Source organism: Bombus huntii, chromosome 15 (genome assembly GCF_024542735.1).
Source record: "Bombus huntii isolate Logan2020A chromosome 15, iyBomHunt1.1, whole genome shotgun sequence".
In the NCBI taxonomy this organism is placed as follows: Eukaryota; Metazoa; Arthropoda; class Insecta; order Hymenoptera; family Apidae; genus Bombus; species Bombus huntii.
In genome coordinates this window covers 6,602,044-6,627,860 of record NC_066252.1, presented here as the reverse complement: position 1 = coordinate 6,627,860, position 25,817 = coordinate 6,602,044, and the positions used below count along the sequence as shown (strand labels likewise).

General features: G+C 38.2%; 3 protein-coding genes across 9 annotated transcripts in view; 2 read left to right on the top strand and 1 right to left on the bottom strand.

The window, feature by feature from the left end:
* Window positions 1-3,815: 3,815 nt before the first annotated feature.
* Window positions 3,816-10,710, top strand: LOC126873671 (CAPA peptides-like). Of its 3 annotated transcripts, none has more exons than XM_050634772.1 (5): window positions 3,816-4,521; window positions 5,330-5,371; window positions 6,714-6,896; window positions 8,380-8,562; window positions 10,352-10,710. In XM_050634772.1, the coding sequence occupies exons 1-5, from the start codon at window positions 4,464-4,466 to the stop codon at window positions 10,429-10,431; spliced, it is 546 nt and encodes a 181-aa protein (XP_050490729.1). In that variant the 5' UTR covers window positions 3,816-4,463; the 3' UTR covers window positions 10,432-10,710. The 3 variants fall into 3 exon arrangements, with proteins under 3 accessions (XP_050490729.1, XP_050490732.1, XP_050490730.1); XM_050634775.1 differs by having other exon boundaries at window positions 3,828-4,521; window positions 8,473-8,562; XM_050634773.1 differs by lacking the exon at window positions 5,330-5,371 and having other exon boundaries at window positions 3,913-4,521.
* Window positions 10,711-13,278: 2,568 nt separating this feature from the next.
* LOC126873654 (leucine-rich repeat-containing protein 24-like) lies at window positions 13,279-25,728 on the bottom strand. Of its 5 annotated transcripts, none has more exons than XR_007692482.1 (4): window positions 24,086-25,134; window positions 22,993-23,227; window positions 13,947-18,102; window positions 13,279-13,867 (listed from the first exon to the last, which is right to left on the bottom strand). XR_007692482.1 is itself a non-coding variant. In XM_050634744.1 (4 exons), exon 3 carries the CDS (start codon window positions 18,032-18,034, stop codon window positions 16,040-16,042), a length of 1,995 nt encoding a protein of 664 aa, XP_050490701.1. In that variant the 5' UTR covers window positions 18,035-18,102; window positions 22,993-23,227; window positions 24,086-25,136; the 3' UTR covers window positions 13,279-14,149; window positions 16,005-16,039. The 5 variants fall into 5 exon arrangements, 4 of the variants coding, with proteins under 4 accessions (XP_050490701.1, XP_050490700.1, XP_050490699.1 ...); XM_050634744.1 differs by having other exon boundaries at window positions 13,279-14,149; window positions 16,005-18,102; window positions 24,086-25,136; XM_050634743.1 differs by lacking the exon at window positions 24,086-25,134 and adding an exon at window positions 25,589-25,728 and having other exon boundaries at window positions 13,279-18,102.
* The window catches only part of LOC126873655 (peptide-N(4)-(N-acetyl-beta-glucosaminyl)asparagine amidase), a 63,093-nt gene continuing 62,932 nt past the window's right edge, over window positions 25,657-25,817 (top strand). The window contains exon 1 of the mRNA XM_050634745.1: window positions 25,657-25,805. The gene's annotated coding sequence lies outside the window, so the exon portion shown is untranslated. The remainder of the gene's footprint in view (window positions 25,806-25,817) is intronic.

Sequence of the window (25,817 nt, the reverse complement as noted above, 5' to 3'; positions counted from 1 at the left end):
AGACTTAGACTTAGAAACGATGAAAATTATTATTGATATGTCTAAAATGAATTTCCAATTAATATTAAAATTGACATAAGACAACGTACAGTTGCAACAAGAAAAATAATTCTAAAATGTTCGTTCGATAACGCACGAGGAAGATTGTTATTAATTCTTTGCTTGGCGAGCAAATGAAGGAGAATACGAACAGTAGGTGGACGAATTTCAAGTAGCTGGGAAATGGCGGAAGGCAAATTTGACCCGCTATTGAAACAGTTCGTGAAATTGTTTGCCCGTTTCGTTTCACATAATGGGAAACACTATCGTGAATGAGAATTACCGCGGTTTAATTGCTTTAAAAAATAAGAACGACATTCGTGCATATCGTCAAGGGACAGACATAGCTAATTCAACCGGCTACGTTATGGAAATCGCGACCGCAAATTTTAAATATGTAATCGCGTGCTGACTTAATTAAACTGGTTTCAATTTTCGCGTTGTCCTCGTGTGTATTCTGTTGTAACTGTACGTGCACTTCTATCGCTCGATTCATTTCTTGTACTCTTGAGAAAACTCCCAACTTTTTGAAAAAAAAATCTTTCGCTTATTCGTTAATTGTATTACTATTATTAATAGATTAATACGTTTACTTTTGCTTGCTTCATTCTTTATAACTCACGTTACCTGTTAACAGATATTTCTTGTTCAAAATCTATTTTTGTATCGTAAAATTTTACGTATAATATAAATATATAATGTCAAAGAACAATTCGATGTCACAATTTGTTTTATGGAGTTTCAGGATTAAAAAAAAAAAATATCCATTTAGAATCATTGTATTTTGGGTATATTTTTAATCAAAGGTTGGTGTATTTTCGACGAAGCGCGGGGAGACGCAATCGCGAGGAAACACGTCACTGGGAGTCGTAAATTCCCGTTACGATTATGCCGCGATTATTCCCGATACAATCGATGCCGCGAATAGATCGATCCCCTGATTTCCGTTAAGATAATGGGGGTGGTTGAGATAGTATAACGCTGCGATTAACAGGGTTATAAAGTTTATATTTCCAACACTTATGAGGTACACTGTTGAGTATGTATACGTTAAGTAAATGATTGATTTAAGGAGAGTAACCCGATAATGACTCGTCGACTATTCTAACGTTATAGAATAAGTAAAGTACAGTGACGATGCTGTGTCGGAGGAAAGCTAGCGATGGGTGTGTCTAACGCAAGGGACCATTGGATTTGTTCATGACATTTTCTTTTTGGTTAGCATTACTGAAAATTCTCAACGCGAGAATTGATTGTAATCTTAATAAATATTAAAAAAAAAAAATTTTTGGTTAGGAAAGTGAGGGCAGTATACTTTGCTTCTGAATGGATAAAAGAAGGTTGGTGGACTAGAGGAAGGGTCTTAGCCGCCCTCGATAGAAAGTTGCTAATGGGAAGCATCGTACGTAAGAAAAACTAACACTTTCCCGTGTCAAGCTGTAGTAGACAATACTCTTTAGAAAGGGATTTAGAAACAAAGATATTTGTTCGGCCTGAAGGACCTTAGCTAGCAAATTACTGGGATTTATGATGCGTCCTTAAGACTATTGAGGGTACGGAGTAAGGATGAGCGGACATCTGGTTCCCGTCTGGCCCGCGATGTGTGGCTTGGTCTAGGTAGAGTGTCGCTCGACGTAACAGTTGGAATCAAAGTAGGAATTATCAAGTGGTCCATAGAATACAGAAACATGAAATTAAAGTCAACTTCAAATTCTTAGAGACAGTACAAGCTAAAATCCTTAGAACGATAGTAAACTCCCCATGGTACGTTAGAAACGAGGATATACGGAAGGACCTGGGAATACCAATCGTCAAAGAGGAAATTAGCAGACACGCAGGAAAATATAAAGAAAGAATAGGAACATACCCAAACCGGCTAGCTGTGGAAACGAACAACACCTCAAACATGGATAGAAGACTGAAAAGGAAACACCCAGCAGACCTCACAAAGGACACAACCTAACAAACACGAAGATGATATCCCACTGGGGGTAGCTACCCACGTGATAATCTAACAGCTAAAAAATTCTACCAAATGTCCAAACTGGACAAATTGTGAATGTAAACAATTAAATAAAAAAAAAACAAAATTCTGAAAATTCTGTTAGAATTTCAAGCGTAATTTTAAACATGACATTTGATCAAATAAATTTGTATTAAGCAGAGAAATCAAATTGACAATATCTACTGTTATTTTAAACGTTCAAAAAAGTATTCTTTGCCTTCTAAAAATTCAAAACCTGCGAATAATTTTATTTGCCAGCGAAAGTAATAACTTTTATCAATCACACTTTTTTATCCAATTGCTTTGTCTGGTTTAAACCAGGTGGAAAAAAATTCTGTTGGTCTACCGTAATTCAGGTGAAAAATCAATGCGTGGCTAACTCTGTAATTTCTATATCACGAATAACGATCATCTGTCGCTGCATTAAATACAGAGAGTTGCACAAGCGGTTTCTGCCAATTGCAAAATGGGATTTATGGCGAAACATCGAACGATTTGGTCAACATTAATCGCAGTTCCGTCTGTTTACATGAATTTCAACGCACCCTTTTATTGCGTATTATACGGCTATTTGCATTTATCCGTGGCTCTCATTAGGGAGATTTTAACGCCACATTTTTTTGTACATTTCATGTTTATTTGATATTTAAACGTGTTTCATACGTTTAAAATATTTATTTTAAAAAAAAATCTCCAAAAACGCATCATTGCAGATTCGTAAAATTTCTTGGAAAAATTACATATTGATCATTTTCATTACTCTGATAATTGCAGTGATAAAATTTAATTTACTTTTGTATTGTCGAAACGCTGTAAGACTATATCATTTCATTCTGAAAAATTATAGCGTTTTCTCCGTATCACTTTATTTGCCACTGTACATGTAGACCGTTTCCCAAATCCAAGTTCTCCATCGAAATCCATAAACTCTATCCTTCCTTCGTCAATATTTCACAACCAACCTTTCTCCTTCACCAACGAATCAGGTTAAAATCCCAGAAAATCTCTGGAAATCCTTCCAAGTCTCTATCATCCTCCCCAAAATACAACACCCTAACCTCAACGATTTCGAACGCTAACCTATTAAGGTCCAACGTTGCGTTAACGCAGTATTTCATTTTGGAATCATTTTTTTTTTTCTCGATCAATTTACCATATTGAATTCGGTTTTTGAACATCGTGGTGGTAGAAGGGAATTCGATGAATTTGCCCGAGCCTTTGACTCTCAATGGTGCGCGTACATTACGATGTATTTTTAGTTATTATTAATTAACTAAATGAGAAATTTAATTTGTTTGTTCTTGTTTACAAGGACATGCTTCGGAAATGTTTTTGTATTATTAATAAAAATGTTTTTTTATCATTAACAATCGTTCAGGCAATATTTCATCTGCGATACTCCTTTGCAGGAAATTTCAATTGTACGTATGAATTTTACTCGTTTAATATCGTAACTTCGGCAATTTTTAATTCCCGGCATGGGAAATACAATTTTAAATCGCCCCATAGTGGCGAAATTCGATTGCAGAGTATTAAGAACGTTAAAATAAACGATTCGTCGAACTATTAACTGGTTTCAAATATCATCCTTAGAATTAATTACGATGGCATTTTTATCGATTGGATAAAACCCCCTCCGTCTTATCTATCTTATCCTGAGAATTCCATTTTTGACCTATAGTATTACAATAGCATATTTATAATTATATGTACATTTATAACATAACATCATATACGCTAAAATATTAGGGTTAAGGATAGACAGCAGTATAAAGAAATAGTCAAGAACTATTTGTTGCGTGTAAAAGCTCAAATTTCACTAGTAACCGACATACAATATGCGCTAATATACAGTAAATCGTCGATATGTATTACGTAAGAATTTATAACAGGCAAATCTTCGACGTCTAATTAACACTCAAACAACCAGATTTGAGTGTATAATCAAAAATGCAAAATAATATTATTTTATGCAGCGGCACCCGTTTAACCAGCACGGCTACAGACAAAAGGTAGCAATGTGCAATATATATTAGCCTACTTGTCCTGTTTTCATTAAAATTTGACTTATACTCTTTTGTCCGGCCATCGGAGTATCCTCGCGTTTTATGAAGCCAGTAGGTGTCCTAATACCTACGAACAGTAGGTAGGCCGAATGTATCAGCAGAATGAAGAAACGAGGCGTCGAATCACCATACCGATCGCGTAGAGGGGCGAATGGAACGAGGCAATGTGGAAAGAGAGGGTTGAGAAGGCGACCGGGGGTTGGGCTGGCAACCCCCGTAGTCGGACGAGGCGCAAGGTATAAAATCAGACGTCGGATACCTGGGGGCATTCAGTGTCGAGCGAGATACCGTGCTCTGCTCAGTATCGCTTCATCGGATTCTGATCACCGTGTGACCGAACGATCGCCATCGCAATGAGAAATCACCTATTTGTATTCCTGGCCGTTCTAATATTTTCCACCTCTTTCAACCGTAAGTGCAGTGCCCCTTCCGGCCTCCGAGTGGACCGGAAGGGGATGCTTCTAGTATTTTCTGGGGTTCTTTTGCACAATCGTTTCTGTCGATTGACGACATCGATAAATAATAATAGCAAAATAAACTGCAATGATATCGGTGATGTTGGTAAATTGAAGAGTTACGTTTTGTAAGTCACAGTCTTTGATTTTGCATTATTAATTTTGAAAGTAGAATGATATTAACGATATGAGTAAATTGCTAACATCGATAAATTGATAAATTGTGGTTATGTAGTAGATTATGAACTTTGGTTTTTCAATTCTATGATAAATTTTGTGTTTCGTTACGATCAACTGTTTCAATTTAAACAATAAAAAATAAGACTTAGAACCTGCAGCCCAGATATAAATAGTTAACCTGTGGTAACAACGTAGTAATTTCTTGCAAAATTTTCTTTCATCGAAAGTTTCATCTGTTCTTTGCCTGACTATGAAACTTGTTAGTGATATTAGTTATATCAATTTAGTCATTAGTTAGTGATAGTTAGTTATATCAGTGACTCGTGATTTGTAAAATTTCATTAGTACAATTGTGCAAAGGGTCCCTGGTTTCGCGCCATCGATGGGGTTCGCCATAAGACATTGCCATTATTCTTCTTCGTCTTTCAGTTTCCTACTTTTTCTTATTTGTCTGTAGCGTTTTTACGCTTCTTGACTTCTTACTTTTCTCTTACTTAAACTGGATCGTTGACGACTTAAGTAACGTTTCAAGCTTAAGTTTCTTTGAAAAGAATTTTTTGTTTGTAATTCAATTTGTTTTTTAGTCTCCCAATGTGGGCAAGGTCGGCGGTTGCAGTCTACCAAAGGCAAGACATTCTCATGAGTATCATAATTTTTTTTTAATTCTTTTCAACTTTCTCTTCAGGCACTTGAAAACTTGACGATTCACTTAAACAGTCTCGTTGCGTGTAGAATTCGATAATGCAATTAAACGTGTCTATCTCTGATACCAATTTCCTGTCGTTGCTTTATTAAATTTAGTCGTACTAATCAATTTTTCTATCAATTTACCTAAAATTTAGTAATGGAAACATATTTTTCTGTTTTCAATAATAACGTACTCTTATTGTTTTTAGAGTTTAGTGACGAAAATCAACTTTTCTATTCTTGATACTAATTCATCGTGATAACAATGTCCATAATACGAAAACGGTATCAATGCATAAACAAATTGCACTAGATATGTAAATATAATTCGTAACTGACGCTCTGCTTGCTTGTTTAATCATAAACTACGCAGGATATTTCATTTAATTTAGTCGTTATTTTTAATTAACCTTTTGCCAGCTTGGTCGAAATTTCTTTGAATCCAAACATTACACGACTCTGAACATTTTTATACCAGCAACGCTTCCTACTATCTTAACCTTCCCGTCCTTTTCATTTCTAATTAACCTAAAAAAAAAGAGAGAGAGAGAGAGAGATCATGTTACCCTAAAAGAGGAAAACTGAATCCTCTGACGCATTCACAAAAAAAAAACTGAAACACGCCCGCTTGTAAAAATTTATTATGCAATGAAGCAGAAATATTCGTAAGATACTTCAACTAATTGGATGTCTATTCATTAAATGAAAAACAAATGTCACATTAATTACTTCCATTAAAAATATATGCTTCTATTTGTCCTAATACAAGTTGCATAATATTATTTTCAATTTTTCTTCGATTCTCGTATTTAACCATTTTAACCTACACATATATACAGGTTCACGAAAGTATTCGAACACATGTACATAGCTTCTAAGATCGTATTACGTCGTCATACGAAACATTTCAAAGTTTCATTAGCCCAGATATATTATATAATACGTACTTCGGGGAGATCACAAAAGTATTTGAGCAAGTAATTACTCGCTATATTGATAAATGTTAATATTCATCGGGACCATCTTTAACATTCATTATATTATACTTCAAATGATTTTTCAAGCTTTATATTATTCGTCTACTTTAAATATCTGTTTCATTATATCAATACATTTTCAGATTAATTTCAAATTTGATTGTTTATAGGAAGATTCTGTGGTAAGAGTTGGAATAATTTCGTGCGCCAGTGTAAATTTTTATTCAATTTTGTTTGCCGCCTTAATTCTTAAATGCTTATCGAGCATTTCAATTTCCGTCATCTGTTACGTAATATATTTCAGAGGGAGAGAAGTTAAAGTTGAATGACAGGCGAGCTTCTGGTCTGATGGCATATCCGAGGATCGGTCGATCCGACGTGCCGATTCCTAACCTAAATTTCAACCGTCGCCACGCCAACGAACCAGACACAGATTTCCAATTTTACAGCCCCGAGTTTGACTCCGTCTCCGACAAAGATTACGAAGGTGAAGTATCGCCAATAACATTGAAACGTGCATTCGCATGCCATCCCGCAATCCCATTTCACGTGTAATTTATCTTGCCCGGTGAAAGATGGCCAATAGCCCGCGCCATTTTGCGTGTAGAACGTTCCACTTAGAGCGTGGCAACCGGCTCCTCGTTCTTCTATTCTTCTACGTGCAATTTCGACCACCTAAAACAAAATGACGAATCGTTGTATCGTTTCGTCCGTCCGACAGATCTTTCATAACAGCCATTTTTTACAGAGGTCGCTTCATTCCATGTGCGGAGATACGAAACTGATGTTTCGAAGAAATAACGTGACAGATCCATTTTCCTTTTTTTTTTTTTTGCGATTAGGATACAATCGTAAAGAACTTTAGTTATCGATCGAAAATTGGCAAATTTACAGCGAGAAATTGGAAATAATTATGGCTGACATTTTTATGCGTTTGTGTGAAACTTAGGGATGGAAAATAGACAGAATGTATATTATATGCAAAAGAAAGTTTATAAAATAAAACGTGTAAGAACATACAATAATTGTGCAAAATGGATTTATATTTAATTAGGGCAAAGAGTAACTATAAAATCTTTAGTATTATACGAAAGTTACTAAAGTTCATAGTATATCAATTTTACACTTTCTTTTATTCGCCACTGTATATAAAATATCCGAGGCAGAATACTCGTTATAATTTTTAGTAAGTAAAACGAGTCTCTATCGGAACGAGTTTATATCGTTTCAGCTTCCATTTGCTTGCAGTAAGATTTATTTCTTTTATAGTACCGATATCCAAATTATATCGAACAATATTGTAGTAAGGTAGATTACATTGAGCTTCACGATTCCTACGTCATGTTAATATTTAACATTTTCAGTATACGTCTATGGCGTACGTAGACTTTACGCGAATACTTTATAGTCTGTCACACTAGGTTTATTCTACTTGATCTCGGTGTGTCTCGTTCGTTCTCTCCGCCGTACAATTCCACTTACGTGATTCAAATTTGTAGATACGATAGTTTCGATCAATAACCAAAATTCATGTGTCCTATATCTATAACTGTATCGAATATACCGATGTTAATACACTGTGACCACGCGTTATGGATTTACTAATTTCGCTAAATATTAAAATTCGTTACAGGTCAATAATTAAATTTAGTCAATCCTAGCTTTACAATTGTGTTAGATGAATTTGTTACACTATAAACAATCAGCTGTTCATGTTAAACTATGTTTTTTCTATACGCTAATTCTCTAGAATCTTCTAATATGATATGTTTGGCTAATAGCAAGAATCCAGGTGCTTATCGTTTATCAATTTGAAGAGTTTGTCTTACGAGAGAATTGGTTGTAGTTGTGAGCAAAACGATCTGTGCACAACTTTGGGAAATTGAAATTTCCTTCCCTAAAGTCTAATTCAAAGGATAGAAACACACCTCGAGCTAGCGTAATCGCATAAATTACCATACAATTTGCAGACGTTCGCAATACAGCTCCCGGATCCCTTGGGAGATCGATGAACCTTAAACACGCAGACAAATTTCCAAAGGAAGCATCATGGTTGATTTCAGATCGTATCCGTTCACCCAAAGATTATCAACTTTGGCAAAAGATCGACGATGGAAGATTCGTTTATCCCGGCTCGTTGCTACTCACTCAAGGTATGAGATAACCTTCTTTACGTTAGAAAATTTTTAGGGTTTGTACCAATCGATCTTTGATCGAGTTACACAGTAAACAAACTGACCAACTTCGTTAACCCTGCAGCGTTCTCTCCAATGTTTTCAACGCAATTGTATTTTTCTAACGTTAAAAAATATCTCAAGTTTGAGCAGAATGAAAAGATTGCTATCGTAATGTATTTCTTAATAATTTCTCAATGCAATTTAATGCCAGATATATCCTTGAACCTTAAAGAACACCATTGAATTATAAAAATTCGAGAATCGCAACAGGGTTGAGATCAATTGTTTGATTTCCAAAGAATCAAATACAAATTGTGCATAAACGATTTTCGATCACAACCATTCTTCCACTTCGCATATTCTTCGTGTGATCTATCCATTGACTTATCGCTGTTACATTCTGTATAACTCTTGCTGTATAAATATCACAGTTTAATTATAAATATCCGATAACAGTTAACAAGGCGCCTCATCCATCGACTCAAAGAGGCTGACAACAGAACAGTGTTTCTATAACCCAGGCCACTCGTTCACACTTTATTTCGTGCCATATAAACTGCCCATCGATTTATCACCGTTTCGTCGTGTACAGTCGGTCGGTTATGCTTGAAGCATTCGATCGTGATTCGAATTCTTTTTTTCGGGTTTCGTTGTAGAAACGTTGCCAGTGTGGGAACGTTTCGCTATTTCGATATAGCCGCGCGAAAATTCCAATCCCATTGATACGTGATCCGGGAACAAAAGCTCGAGCATTCGTCGCGAATGTTCTGTTGATGCGCGGCCCAAATGCCAATTTAATTTTTCCCCTCGTACTGATACTATTTCACTCCACCTCTCTGTCTCGCTGTCAATGGCACAGGATAACGCGTTCGTAAACGTGCATGCCAGATTTCCAAAGAATAAAACGCTGTTAATGCGTTATTTATACGGGGTGAGCGTAAAAACTCGATGAGAAGATGTTACACCTGTGATACTCTGTGAGCTAATATTAATAGACGATTTTTGGGACGAATTGCCATACTGCAAGGAAATTCAGATTTCTACGCATTTATAGAAAATTTGAAAGTCCAAAATTGCAATCCTCGTCGTACAAAAATCGTCATTTTATCGCGAATTTCATTTATGGGAAATTAAAAATTGCGAAAAGGCACAGAATTCAAGTATCCAAAACGCTCTATGTATCATATATTCGATCACATTCTATAATCTAATCGAATACTCAATCTTTCTTCTCATCTGTAGCAATTAAAATGTAAGATCAATCAGTTGCTTTAGCTCCTTAAACACTGTGAAAGAAAATCACGTTAATCCTATTATCTCGAGTGAAATTTTATTTCCGTAGTTTTCAAAAATGTAAAAAATGGAATTAATCGGTTTGTCGTTATTTAGTAATAAACAAAAACTAGGCAAGTTGTCATTTATAGATTATATTATCACGGGATGATAATGTTGAAACAACATTTTCATAGGCTGAGATTTCACCAATGACCTTTAAGAGTTAAACATTCGCATCAAATTTAAAGAAATTTACACAAAAGAAAAAATAAAGAAACTTCGTTAAATTGAAGTATTACGTGATTAAATAAAATGAAAAAATACTTCTTCCTATAGAGCAATTTGCTCGGTTAATATAACCAAGCCTGAAATCCGAGGTTTGTTCTTCAACAATAGGAAATCTGTTGATCCTCGACATCAACGATCGGACTATTTGCATAGAACTATATAGTCAACGACTATTTGTGTCTTCATTGTCGACTAATTTCAGATTCTCGAAACATTCAACCGAATGGTTACACGCCAAGACTTGGTCGTGAAAGGGACGTCGATCGAACTGTCTGCAAATGATCTTCGAGGATCTTCAGCTGCGACTCCATGGAACTCACGCGATTTGACCTAACCTATCTCTAGCCGGTAACCAGCTACCCTCAACGATGCCAGACCTAACCTTCCTTTAATATTACCAGAAGGTTTTACAAACAACAAAACTACGAGTCGATTCTGCGTGTAACACACAACTGCGAGAAATATTGTTCGTAGAGAATTTATAGAAGATTGTTCTACATGTAAAGTGGTCCATAGAATTTTCGCTGACACACGAACGGGTAATAAAGCTGGTGAAACGATGTTTCGTTCTGAACAGATACCTTCTCCCCTCTATGAACTCGTTCCATTCCTCCTTTAAAGAATTTTCTTCCCTTCGTTGTTATCGATTTCGAATTTCCCCGTTTTCTTTCTGGAAGAACTCTTCAGTTACGACGTAATGTCTCGGTATTTTTGTTTTCGAAATTTTTGTTGAAACGAGTTGAAAAATTTCTTTTACTTTTCGTTAAGGTCCTCTATGTTTCTTCATCTTTACGGGAATTCAGCAATTTAGCAGAGCGTTTGTTTGGGGAAGAGAAAATTGAACATTTGTTAATTGGAAATTTGAGGCTTTCCTTAATTCGTAGTCTTCTTTTCCTTGATTTCTTGACGTTCTATATGATAACAGAAGATGACAGTAGAATATTCGACGATTTTGCTTTTTGTGATCTGTCATGTAATGGAAATAAGCTCTCTCTCTCTCTCTCTCTCCCTCATGTATTGTTAAGTTCCACTAAATATCTTTATTTTTATACCCATTATATTTTATGCATTTTGGAAAAGATTGAAAAAATTTGCAAGCTTTCATCATGTTGTTTTCTTTAATTCTTTTGATGTTATATACTGATAAAAAAGTTTCTTTACAAAGCCCCCTTTACAGCTTTAATATACAAATTAATATCGATTGTCCTTTTTTATAGCCGGCAGGCTAGAAAATAAAATAAATTACAAATTTATGTTGTTCTTCTTAAAATTTATCACATTATTCGTTTGTAATATAATCCAGAAATGAAATTTCCCTTTGATCATCGTAAGAGGCAAACAGTGCATTGAATTATTAATTAACGACGAAAGAGGATATTTCGCATCGATGTTAATCGAGTGATTAAACCCATAGGAAGGATTCTGACCAACTTTCTCTGGAAGCTTCTGGCATTTTAATGAAGTTCGTTTAATCCACGAATCACCAGGGAATCAAGTCTGGAAATAAATCCTCATATCTCGATCGATTATTCCTTTTTTTTTTTTTTTTGTTCTTCATCGCAACGTGAATTATGGATGAATTCGTCGACACGATTATAAAAACATATATATAACGATTGAAATATTAATTTTTATATTCAGTGGCGGAAAATACGATTGCATTTCGCGGGAATTATCATGCAGTTCGAATATTGTAATTAAAATTACAATATGCACAATATACACAATTATGCTACGGTTTTAAAACTTCGAAACCAACAACGTGTCTTCAGTCAACAATTGTATACTAAAATGTTCATTCAAAGATAAGCGTAACTTCCTTGATTTTCTGACCTTAATGTCATTTTATGTCGTTTGATGTCACGATGTTAAGGAATAGTATTTTAATGCGACAAAATCAGTTTGGTCCAAAAGTTCAAAAACTAAGACTCTTAAAAACAGCTTCTAAGCCGATGAAATTTTACAGAAAGGTACGAGTTTTGATATTATGACCACAATTATTTGTAGATTGAATATTTGAATTTGTAGATAGATGAAAATGCTGAATTCAGCTGAATTTTTAAATCGTCCTCCTACAAGATAAAAAAGACACGAGTTATCGTGTTCTTTTTTCTGTAGTCCGTATACAGAGGTAACAAGTTGTATCATAAGGTTCCTCGTCTAGCGGTAATTATCACCGAATACGAGTATTAAGCCAATTTATGTCTATTCGAATCGAAACTATTCACCGATGCTGTGTATATTTAGTGGATACAATGCAACGATTTAGCAAACAATGCACGTATTACTATCGATGCAAGTTCAGATTTCTAATTTCTGCGGGTCGAATGCAACGAGCGGAGAACGATTACGATCGCCCTCGTCGATTCGGCCTGTTCGGAATTTCGTTTAATCTCCGGAATACCGCAGTAATGCGGCTACCATCGGCCATTCTGCTAATAATTGCCTTCATTAATTAAAGAGGTTCCTACCAGTTTTAAGGAAATCTAAATAAATGTCTTACTTATATATTCTGGGATTCCAAATAAATATTCTTTGCTTTTCGAGCGAATGTCTTATTCTTTCAATTTAGAATTATAAAAATAATTTACGTAAGACGTATTTAAACTATCGTTCGTACTAAAACTATTTGAAAGTAAATTAATTCAGAATGGAAAGTAAATGTTCTATTGACTTCGATTGGATAAATATTCTACCCATATAAATGGATCCTACCCATCTTCAATTTTGTCTTGACGATTTGCTATTAGACTTTTTAATTAAATAAGGTTAGACTTGAACGAGTACATAAATTAAATCATTTAATTAGATATTTAGATTTTTATATTATATTCTAGAACAGGTATAGCGTACTTAAACAATAAGGGGTGAACGTTAAAATTTCAAAGAAAGAGATTTACGAACCATCAAAAATCAATTAGAATTTCCAGACTAACTTTTTGAACTTTATTTTCTCCTCGAAAAAAATGTACACCACTTGAACCTTAACCTTCGCCCTCTGTCAACCTCTTCCTTCGCTGACGATTTTTCAATCCCCCCAACATTTTGCCCAAAAGATAACAATTCTTGTTTAGGTTCGATCGATCAGATCGATTGTTCGTCGGAATAAGTGAGAACAATAATTCGATGATGTGTAAAATTCAATCGTTTTATTTAATTGACAAAGTGTTCATAATTGGCGGCGACACGGCACGCGCCCGCCACGCTATTAAATACGTGTACTGCGATAACAAATATGTACAGTTGATGGAGTCGAAACAGTACAATTAGAAATTAAATCATTAGGCAGTTAAAACGATAATGTGGCCATACTCAGGGCCGTATTATGGAAGAACTTGTAAATCCTTAAAAATTCGATCTTGGAAATTTCGGGTCTTTAAATTTTTGACAATTGAATCTTTGATTCTTAAAGTCTCTGAAAATATAATACACTGAATAGGTTACAAAAGCCATTTGTGAGTTACATTTTCACTCTAAATTCTTATTAATGTAAATTATTGATGTAAGCTTTAATGGCTGACCAATTTTACGAGGCCACTATATCGATTCCACCAACACTGCACACGTAGAGTACGTAACAAACTAGTGATACACCTCGAGAATGATTAGGGGAGATAACGTTACTTCGTTCTCTGCATCCACTGAGGATCCACTCGTTCCTCCTCGTCTTCTTTTTTCTGTCCCTTTTTTCTTCGTCCTTTCCTTTGTCTTCGTATTCCTTTTTTTTTTTTTTTATTTTCATTAGTTATTTACAAACCACTGGAATCCGTGGGTATTGGCAACTAGAAGAAACTTACGTCCTAAAACGATCACACACGCACTCGTCATTGTACACGCTTCCTCTGCGAGCAGCCATTGTACGCCGACCAAGCATGCAAGCCAGTTAGACAAGCGAACATACAGACACGAGGGGGCTCGTCTTAGAAACTGCACGTGTCCAGTTGATTGTATCCATGGGTTGAGGAACGTTGACGCAAGTCGATGGTTCCGTGGAATATAGCTGAAAATTGGAAAGGAGATTGCTTTCTTAAGCTGCTCATAGGAGTTTTAAGAGGTTAGGAATGACGCAGTAGTATATATGAATTACTGACACGTTTAGGAACTGGATAAAATTGTTTCTATGATAGCAGTTTGAGAAAGTCGGTGGTTTGGTTTAGTGGAATATATCTGAAAATCGAAAAAGGAGATTAATGTATCTGTCAGAGGAATTTGATGAAATTTTCGAGAAGTGGAGAAGTTAGGTTAATACTAAGGAACGAAGCGAACGACAGTGAATTTTGATGTAACAGGTGCTTAAGGGAATAGAGAATACATAATCAACAATCCTTTTTAACAGTTAGGGTTGCGGAAGGGTAGTCAAAATTAAACAAATTAATATTATATTTTTCGAATATAATGTGCCTTGAAGTTACATTATGTCAAAATCTTTGATAGTTTATCAGATATTTCACAGTTTTTAAATGATCAAAGACTAGATTAAGAGAAACTTCTTCTTGAAATTAAAATATTGATAAAAATAATCTGAAATGCCTGAACAAGAAACGAAGAAAGATAAGAGTTAATGATGTTTTGAATGGTAATTATCGGCGTTATAAATAAAGAAACTGATTCACTGTGTAACTTAAACATTCTCAAAGAATAAAATATCAATTAATGAAAATATGGATGAACGAGGAGCTAGATGGAAAGTAAATAACCGCAGCACTCTATTGGAAGCACTATAATTGCTACCCATTGAACTGAAATCATAAATATATTATATACACCGAACGAATAGATTGCTGGATGAAGTTCTTAAAATTATGCACAGCGAGCTTCTAAAACGGTCAACATCGAAAAATATCGGGTCGACTATACAATGTGTGTATGTTCGTTATAAAAAGTCACAAGTCTTACGAGTTCTAGCATCAGAAATCACTTTAGCTTTCTGTATTTTCGTTTCTGATACTTGAGCAAACGAACGAGTTTAATCTTTATTTCCTTTTTCTTTCGAGCTATTTACAAAAATGAACCGTCCTCTTTGGCGCAAAAAGCATTTCATTCATCGGCGAGAAAGGTCGATAATAAATTCCAAATGGCGAACGTTGATTTATTGGCACTAACGTTGATCAGCGGCGCTAGTGTTGCCAACTTAGTGAATAGTAAGGGGAACGTGCAGTTTCGAGACTCAACGTCTTACGTAATCGAATAGGTTGTTGGACAGACATAACTGTGTTTATACTACTTTCGATAACCTCCGGACGTCTTTTTAAATATACCAATGAGATACAAACTTTCTAGGTCCCTGTATGCATACAACCTTAATCAATGTACGCTCGAGGAGTGATTTTTCGGATGATTTAAAAATGTGAGCCATTCGCTTACCAAGTGATGATAACAATTGTTAACTTACGTGTATATTACATCAATCACGGTATAAGTACAAGAGATACAAAAGTGTCCTTTCTATTTTTCCCTTAATTTACATTTGGCAACAGGATTATTGGTCTTCTGGCTTTTCATAAAGATCCATTAACAGTTTGAAAAATCAACAAATTGAATGACAAATAACGCAACACATATATCACAAGTGAACAAAAATGAAATTATCAAAAGTACAACGGTCACCACACATCATCTCAATTTCTTGTGTTATACAATTCCTACGTGGAAACAACACACTCGCCAGTGTTTCACCTGGTAGGCCCACGGCTCACCGTATAAAATGCGGATACGTGTGGAGTACTATCAACGACAAACACAACGAACGAGATCGACGGGGAAGAGGACGCGCGTGACTGAACATGATGGTGGTTTGTTTTTTCGGATTGAGGGGGGAAAAAAGCGACGGACGAGCTTTGAACAATTATACCGACTATTTGCTCGAAAGTCGGCCGCACGAGGACATCCCTCATAGGGATACAAACTCGTGTGGCGGTTGTATGATTCGAGGTGGCGGCGGCGGTGATAATCGCAGGTCCGCGTCCGTTAGCGAGAACGCGGAACTCCCGTTGGCCGTTACGCGGGGCCCCATATTGTCGTAAGGCGAACAGAGGTCGCTGGATCGCAGCGCTCGTCGCGGCAGCGTCGCGAAGCTAGACACGCTGCTGGCCGCCGGAAGAGCGGAAGTCGTTTTGTTCACCACACCGCTAGTGCCATGAACAGGAATGTCCAAAAGATCGGGGTAACAACGATCGGAAGAATCCTGGGGCATTGACACGGAGATAAAGATGTTCCCGAAGATTCCAGCTGGTAGCACGCCACTAGTGAATTCTGGTGGCGGTGGTGGGAACATGGCGGCGCACGGTACAGCTCTCATAGCGGTCACGGAGCCACTGCTCACCTCTGGACGTAGTCTCTCTACGGTAACAGTGGCAGCGCTCATGGGGTCGCAAATGGACCCTCTCTCTGCCAGTTCCAGGTCACCCGTGCTACAAGCTTCCACTATACTGCCGTGACCACTGCCTCGATCGTTGCTATTTCCAGGTGTCGTGGTAGTCACAGACAGATCTAGAAGCTTCTTCTCCTGGTCACCGAAACTAGTGCTCCCCTGAAGCTTCACCTTTTCTCGAGCACGCTGTCGTCGAGTACCACCACACACGCACAAAGCCAACAGAACCGCAGAAATGGAAGCACACAACGCAGCAGCTCCTCCACCGGCCAAACTCACCCAGAGCAACCAGTTATCGCTCTGAGAGAGTGTGGGTGCCGTGTACACCCGCGGAATAGCGACACTGACGGTATCCCTGGCCAGACCGGCGATATTTTTGGCAAAACAAGAATATTCCCCGGCGTCACCATCACTGGCATTGTAGACGGTCAAGTTGTTCCACCTATCGGTGAGTCTACTGGACGATGGGACTCGCTCGTTGTAGGCCATATCGACGTCAGATGTTGCGTAGGCCACGTAGGTTCCCGAATAAGTCTGTTCGGTTAATTTAGTAGCGTTTACTGGACCTCCATTTAATTGCCACCAAACTTCAGGCTCTGGATCCCCCGTGGCTAGGCAGGCCAGGCTCAGGTTTCCATTAGTCTCTTCCTGAATACTACTGGCCAACACGAACACTTCAGGCTCACAGGCGAACTCTGCTGGCTTCACATCTTCCCACTTGCGACCTTCCAGTCTCATCGGTGACGAACACACTTGAGGCACGGAGTACAGTTTGCTAGGTCTGCTAGGGATCAGCCAGATTCGGAAATCTCTAAGTCTGCAATCGCAACTCCACTGGTTACCATCTAGTGTTAGAGTTTTCAAACGTGGCAAACTTGATATCACCGATACATCCAGATACTCCAATTCGTTGTGGTCTAACCTCAATGACTCTAGACCGGTCAGATGGACAAATGCTTCTGCATGAATCTCGGATAAGGAGCATCTCTGCAATTCCAAGTTCCTCAGATGTTGCAGAATCGGGAACTGGTGGCTTCTCAGCTTGCCCAATGGATTCCCGCTTAAGATCAGGATCCTCAGTCTTTCGTTGCCCAGAAAAGTGTCTGGTTCCAGCATCTCCACGTGATTATCGGAGAGATCGATTTCTACTAAGATCCTCATGTCTCTGAAAGAGTCCGCGTGGATTTTATAAATTCCAGCGTTCCTCAGGAAGACCCTCTGCAGATTCACTAGGCCGGAACGTTTAAAGATCTCTGACTGCAACGCGGGAATTTTGTTTCCAGACAGGTCGAGGACCTGCATGTCAGGGTCCAAATTGGCAGGGAGCGAGGTTAGGCTAGCATTGTAGCATAGGGCGGATTTTTTGCCGGATGTCCACTTACAACGGCACGTAGCAGGACAGTCGGTCCAGTCCGGGAACGCGACCGCTTTAGAGAGCAACGCGAATGTGCTGAGCAGAATGAAGAGGGCCAGCAGAATGCGCCCTCGCAGAGGGTGGTGCATTGCCCCTATCATGCCACTGTCCGTTTCTCTTTGGCTGCTGCTAGTCGTCCCTGTGGATTCTTCCTCCGTCTATTAGAGATCTGAAAACAGATGAGATTTTATGAAAAATTGCTTCAACCACGATTTTCTCTTGGGTTAATCGCCTACCCCTCTGTTCATTAGGAAACATTCTGGTTTTGTATAAGACATGATAATTGAAAAAAATATTTTTGACATTTCTAACAATTATTATTTCAATTAATTATAACATTCTGACAGATACCAGATCAATCTTTTTGTACTATTATGCTCTTACTAGTACAGGTTTAGGTAGGACCAATATTTTTGACCAGATCACTTATTAACCAATATGATTCTAAAAGTTATAGTATAAGTAGAGCGCAATGGAACCGAAAGATACGTAACAAACTGCAGATTTTGTTACCTTTCGCGAGTCGAACTTTTCTTCGCATGTACCGAGTGACCCATTTTAATTGTTACCCAGAGCAATACACGTTCTCGAAACTTTTCAACTAGTGACCGATTTCTGCGTACTGATAACTCTTCCTATCTATATTCATTCTTTACGTATGTAATAATGCAACGTTGAATTTAAGTGACAGCGTTCGAATTTATTATTTGCCCCCGTATGCCTGCGTCATTTTCTAAAGGTCATTGTATAATCGATATACATGATGGATATATTTCGGAAATGGCATCGTATCCGTCGAATATATTATACTTTGTTGAAAAAGTGGATACATGGGGAATTGAAGGTTTAGGGGAGCAACAGAATATTAAAGACGGTTAGCCGGAAATGTAGGTAGGGGTCTCTGGAGACCCTTATTGTATCGATTCCAATAACAAGAAAATTGTATATAAACGGTACTTTTCTATTGCATAAATGTCATTGTTATCTTTAAACCAATAGAAATAGTATATATGATACACTTCATTCTGTGTGTAGTTATAGTTTCGATTTAATAATATTAGTTCAGTAGTGAAACCAGATCTATCGAACGAAACTCTAATCACACAAATTGCAACATTCGCTATACAAATAAACAAACGAGATCTCGAGAACTTCTTTTTTAATTTATAGCATACTCAGTCTTTCGTAAACAAGAAGACTTTTGCGGAAAAACATCAAATTTCTCGCATAAATTGAAATAGGTCAGTCCCTAGACTGTGTGCATATGGACAATACGAAAACAAGGCAGGAACGCGCGGTTCCTTTTGCAATATGTCCGCATTATTCTGCGTCCCGAAACATTTTCTCTAGAACACTTAAAAAACAACTTTGAACCTGTTGACTCTAACGCGAAACAGACCGAACGGGACTCTTCAGGAGAAGAAAAAACGGTGGGCAGGGGGAAAGAGAGTGCTCTGATATTTCTATTCATCTTCATCGTCCCCTGTTTTTTTGCTTGTACGAGAACAAGAAGGCCAATTAACGAACTCGATCCGTTTCTCCTCTCCTTCCTTTTTTTCTTCTCCGCGTAAAACGGCGAAAAAAAGGAAACGTGACGTTATAAAGAAAATAATCGAGGGGAAGAAAAAGACCTGTCGATTACAAGGAGTGAAAAAGACTTTGAGAATGAACGACACTGTCGCCTAACGCTGGAACGATCGAACGCTACGCGACACACGTTGAATATGCTTCGAATCGCGCGCGCGTAGCATATAGAGCGTTTCAGAAAGGTGTTTTAAAGAAAGAGGTTAAGGAAGTGATTCCTTGCGAAGGAAGAAGATAAAAGCGAAGAATAAAGTTTTTGCATACAAAGCTTCAGCAGTTTTTGCAGGAAATGACTTTAAAAATTTGTAAAATATATGTACAGTGAGTTACAAAATTATTCATGAAGTTTGAAATTTGTGAGAAGTTTTATACGTAATAAGACTATGTAAAAGACTTTCCAACACTTTTTCTTATAGCAAAAAGCAAAAGTTGAAAGAAGTGATTTTTTGTGAAAAAAGATCAGATAAAAATATAGCGTAATATTTTTCGATATACTACGAAGGAATAAGCAGAGTACTTCACAACATCGCTTAGAATTTTCCAAATATCCGAATTACATTTCTCAGGAATGTTTGAAATTTAATAGTAAAAAAAATGTGTTCTTCTTCAAACTGTTACGTTAATTTTCAAAATTCTACGTTACACCGTTGATAATAGATTCTAGTTTATGAAACGACAGGAATTTTTTATTTTAAAGGTTCCAGTTCTCGCCAGTAATAACGATCAATCATCAGTATTCTACTAGAAGTGATTTCAAACATAGGCAATAACTTTGCCTTTTTAAAGATTTCTCTTTAAAGAAGAATGTAAAGTGGAGCTAAAAGATATATTAATATTATCCACGAAAATTTGTACCTTTTATTTCGTAACTATTTATGAAAAAATACCCAAAATTTACATATCTTTAGATGCCTCAAGATGATATATCCTCTTCAATATGAAATGAAATCATATTATTTGCATATATGAATACTATTCCTGTGTGTCACGAAGTGAGTCGTTAGTGCTAACAGGCCGTACATAAAATTACACGTGATAATTTCTGGATTAACACGCTCTCTGCGAGGCTGTTCGCTCGTTAGAGAGAAACGGTCGCTACTTAACGCGTTATTGTGCGCCATTGCTCGAACAACACTCGCATTTGTCAGACTAGCCCGGCCTTAATGCCCAGTCGCCGAAATGTGACCAATTAAAACTCGTTACCGTTGTTCGTTCGTCAATGACGCTAATTGTAGTCGATTTAGGAACGTTTAAACTTTAAAGAACGATCCCCCTCGCTATAGTCTCGATAGAAGTCGTTAGTCGTTCAAGGCCATTTCCCCCACCACTATTCATTACGCAGGAGAGTCAGTTTTATGTTTCTATCAAGTTTCACTTTTTAATTTATATAACGAACCTGTAAGAAACATTTTTTGATTCTTTCATCTATTTTTTATGAAAAAATATGTAATCACTTAACACACATGCTGTGATGTATGATCGATTTGTTAAAAGAGTGACACAGTTAGGAAGAGACTTTTGAAAAGAATTAATTTCAAATATAATTTGAATATAACCAAAAATGTACAGAGAAAAGTGTAAAGTAAAAAGAGCGATTTAAGTTTGTTGAATTCTACTTAATATTCTTTATCAAGCTCTAACGTAGTTAAGAAAGGAAAAAGTAACCTAAAAATCGCTATGGAAATAAAGTATTTTCGAAACGTCTGCTATCGTTACGCATTATCCACACAACAGAGGAAAAGTTATGTTAAAAAATCATTTTCATCGCTCGTTACGATATATTATACGAAAATTTCGTTATTTTCATTAATAAACGGAAGAGAAAAATTGGTACGTTAATCTAATTCATTAAATTACTGTAATATTTACAGTATTTTAATGAGCTGTAGCTTGAGTTATATTACGCAAGAAATTACTGTCACATAATGGAATTTTCTCTTTTAAATTCCCAACCCCTTTGAGTTCCAATTAATAAATAAATTCAGATGACTTATTTTACCTAGCAACAAATTGCGTAAACCGTACGTAATACGAAGAACACTCTATATATCCCCGTTAGAAATGAAATATCCTAAAGAATTAAAGTATTAAGACATAACAGGTTGGAACTTAATTTTCGAGTAACTCGAACACGAAATGATGAACGGCTCGTGACGCGTCGTGAAATGGCACATCTGATAGATACTTAATCGTTCACATCAGGAACACAGGCGGTTAATTTATTTACACGATTATGAATATTAATGCGGTTGCAATTGAAATGGAAATTTCCTCGTAAGTGTTCAACGGAGTGTTTTAAACGTTGTTCGGTTCGATACTTCCCTCGGCAAGCACGAGCCAAGTTGTTGGTCGAAAAAGCGAATGGAATTAAGGGGGCAAGCTTGCCTGATAAAACGATATCAATGAATCATTCGCGAAATCCCGGGACTCTCATCTTTTATTACCTGCACATGTTGCTCGTAAAACGCGTTCGAACATTAGCCGCTACGTTAAAATGGAAACATCGTGTTGCGTGGAATTTGTCCCAACAAATTTCCAAACTTCCGTCCCGTCGAGAGTTCGAACAAACCTGTTCTTGAAACTCTACGACGCGACGTCTCAGAAACAACTGTACAGGACACTCGTCACCGACAAGAATTTACTATACTTCTACCCGTAATGGTCACTCAGATTGTCGATATCAGACGTAGTAGATGTCCTTAACAGTCTATTGGTAGTTTTAGATTATATGAGTGAGTGAGATAGTATTTTAGGTTACATTTGAGTTACATTATTCAATAGTAGAGAGTTCACGACAGCTTCTGCCACGAAGATACTGAAAATATTTTCTCGTAAATAACATGACGGTATAACCTATTATCTTGTTGAAGTGACTACTTTTTCGTAATTAGTTCAAGTGTATTAAGTTTCACACCATCTAGTTTGTTTCATATGACTACAAAAACTTGATGCTGAACAAAATGTATATGGAGTCTGGTAAACAAAACGTTTCATCGGAAAATAAGAGTATGCGCAAATACTTTTTTGTGGCCACTGTACACGTTGTGACGTCCAAAAGGAAGCTTAAGTGTAATCCTATGCCTTAGAATACACAAGTGTATAGTATAGAAAAAATGCTGTTTTACTTATACTCATACATCCGTAGTGTCAATTTTAAACATTCTCTTGTCCATCGCGGTATAGCTTCACGCACAAAAGTTAAAAACAAAGAAAGAAAAGAAACATACATGCATACGCAATAAAAAAAGAGAAGAAAGAAGACTTGATTTAGAAGAAATGATACACGAGGGAGAATATGCAGGAGGATGATCCGGCATAAGTAAAACGGCAGACACCGAGACGCATGGTGTAGTTTGTATCATGCCATTCGATCATGTCCAAGGGAAAGCTAGGTATCTTTCTCTTTCTCATTCTTTCTTGTCCTTTCGCCCTCCTTTTTTCTCCCTCTGTCTAACGATGCTCGGCTTATTCTTACTTGAGCGTCTCCTTTGGCCGCCACTAAGCATGCCGTCTGCGAATCTGAATGGGGCCGTCATGCCTGCGTGGACGCTTCCATTGTTTCTCAGGGGCTTTCATTTCGCCGACGGTCCTCCTTCGGGCATCACAAAGCCATTGTTGCCCGGGACTTCTTAGATTTCATTCTGATTAAGCCGCGCTGAGCGTGCACGCTGGCCCACTTTTCCAATTACAACCCCAGCCCCAGGATTAATCTGCAACAAAAACAATATCCACCTCCTGCAACATATTACGCTTTTAGGAAAAAAATGAATACATCGTTTAATTTAAAAACATACTACTTAATTTGTTAATGCATTATAGTAATTTAAGAGGAAGATAAAGTTCAATGTGCGAAGTTGCATTTGCTGTTGAAATTTGCTATTTGTTTTTTTAGCTACATAAAATGTATATAGTCATATATGGTATTTTGCGAGACAAAGGGGAATCTTGAAGCGTTATGAGAAGCAGAAATTCCACAGGCATGTTCCGACATCGAGCCGCTTCCGGCCGCGCACACTAAGGCATATTAATTGCTGACGTACGCTAATGGTATGCCCGCGTAATACGCCGCGAAATTTATATCGATCATAAATTAGTCAGAAAGTCGCTTGGGAGCCGGCCAATAACTCTCAATATTGCGAAATTTTCGATAGAAAGTCGTTGAACCAGAGACAGAGTAGCAACAACCTGATAGACACCGATAGACCAACAGCAACAGTCAAATTCTTTATAAATGTTATGAGAATCAATTATATACGTATAAAAAAAAAGGGATAATCCTTAGAATCTATACAGTAATGACTAGAACGTGTACAAGACTTTATATGTAATGTAAAATACTTGAAAAGGAAATTGGTGTGTATCGTACAAGCAAGAAGTTCTGTAGTTAGGTTGACACAGGTTCGTTAAGAGGCAAGGGGCGGGCAGGCTGTGGTTCGACGCTCGATTCGACGCTCGATTACTCGAATCGACTGTGCCACGGTCCTCGCGGTGTCGTGTACGTGTCACTCGACTCCCCCGAGCGAGCTTTTGAGTGCATCGACCGCGGCAAATTCGCTTATACCACGTACTTGCATGAGAATCTGCGGACTCGACGAAAAATCCGTACGTTCCTCGCGGCCTGTTCTGACCAATCGCGTCGCCGCTCGCAGCCTCGTTGAAAAATTAAACACGAGAGAGCACACTGTACACCACTGTGTCCATCTCTCCTTATTTCATCTTCCACTTCTCTTTCTTCTTGATGCTTTCTTCTATTCTCGTCCTTTTTACCAGTCTCGTCCTTCCGTTTATACGTACGTATGCTTCTTCCAAACGAGAGGTTGTCCAATCGGTCAAAACCTCTTTTCGATTTAGATGTAAATTTGACGATGGTTAGCACCGAACAGAATTAGTCACATAAATGTGGTCAAACACTGATCACGCGAACAGACACATTGCGGGTAATTGATTGATTGAACGAACAAACGAAGCCCGCAGAAAAGAGTGGAAACGGACCGACAGACAGCACGGTGCACTTGTCAGCTTCCTCTCCACGCGTAGTCTCGCGGCGCGTGAACGTGTATTCGCCCGTTCTCACGAGAGGACACCCCCCACCTGGTCCGCGAGGTCGTCGACTGGCATCGACGAGCTCTTTTCTATTATCCTCTTGGCCGATCAATCAATTCGGTCGCGCGAGACCTTTCGCGGATAAGGTCGAGCCACCACCTCATCGGTCCACCGTAATTGTTCCTTGGTTAGCCCCGAATCTCGTGAGGGATGCTACTCTTACAGATCGAGTGCTGCGACCGCGCCACGCCATCGAAGATCTTCATCCCCCGAGCTGGCCAAGTTTTCGCTACGGCACACGAGAGGCGATCCCACGCACACGTACTACACATACAGGGAGAGGAAAGGCACACCGTACGCACGATTTAAATTTACGCACTAGAAAATTCACGGGAGAGCACGTTTCCTTCCGACCACGCACACTTCTGGGATCGTGAAATCCCCGCGATTCCGTGCCACGCACACGCCACACGAAACCCGCAGATTTGCCGCAGAGGCCAGCGACACGGTGCCTCCGTATCCCCGTGTCTGTTCCTCTCGCTTCCCCCTCCCCCGCCGTTCCAACCCCTCCCCAGCAATGAAATTCCCCCTCTCCTTCCTCGCCCATCATGGTGGCGCGGTCGTCTCACCCGCCCTCTCGCTCCCTCATTACCCGTAGCTGTCCCTTTTTGGCTCCCTTGCCGCATAGCCATCCGCCGGCAGCACCGTCGAATTCTGGTTCAATGAAACCCATTCTCTCCGCACGAACGCCCTCTTTGGTTCTAGGGAATCTTTCAACCCCCTTTCCGTTCGAGATCGTCGCTACACCCAGTAAGCGTTCGCTAAGCCAGTTCGATCAGTATTACGCTTTTCGTCAGTTGTGTTTTGCGAGGGTAATATGGCGAGGATTGGCGAACACGTTCCATGGTTTCTAACCTAGAAATCGGAATACGTTGGGAAGGTTCGCTGGGAGCCAATGAGAAACAGTGATGGAACTAGGATATTTTTTGAGTCACGAAGTTTATTTCTCTATTGTTGGTTCGACTTACCTCTTTTTACGTAGTAGATCTCTAATTTATCGGTTTGCGTGTGAGACACGAGTAGTAACTTGAAGGTTTCAGCCGGCGCCGTAGAGATAGCACCGCAGTGGCGCTACAGTGTAAGACTCGTGGGGAATCCCACGTGAGAAGACAAAGCGCGCGAGATAAAAGGATGTGGAACAGATTGGTGGGATTACTCGCGTTGTTGAACGTGTTCACACGGAAGGTAGGGTTTCGA

Excerpts from the sequence above, each read along its gene's own strand:
- LOC126873671 (XM_050634772.1), top strand. The coding sequence starts at position 4,464 with ATGAGAAATCACCTATTTGTATTCCTGGCCGTTCTAATATTTTCCACC. Across the intron at positions 5,372-6,713 it reads GCGGTTGCAGTCTACCAAAG|AGGGAGAGAAGTTAAAGTTG; the intron begins GCAAGACATTCT and ends AATATATTTCAG. Across the intron at positions 6,897-8,379 it reads CTCCGACAAAGATTACGAAG|ACGTTCGCAATACAGCTCCC; the intron begins GTGAAGTATCGC and ends TACAATTTGCAG.
- LOC126873654 (XM_050634743.1), bottom strand. The coding sequence starts at position 18,034 with ATGATAGGGGCAATGCACCACCCTCTGCGAGGGCGCATTCTGCTGGCC.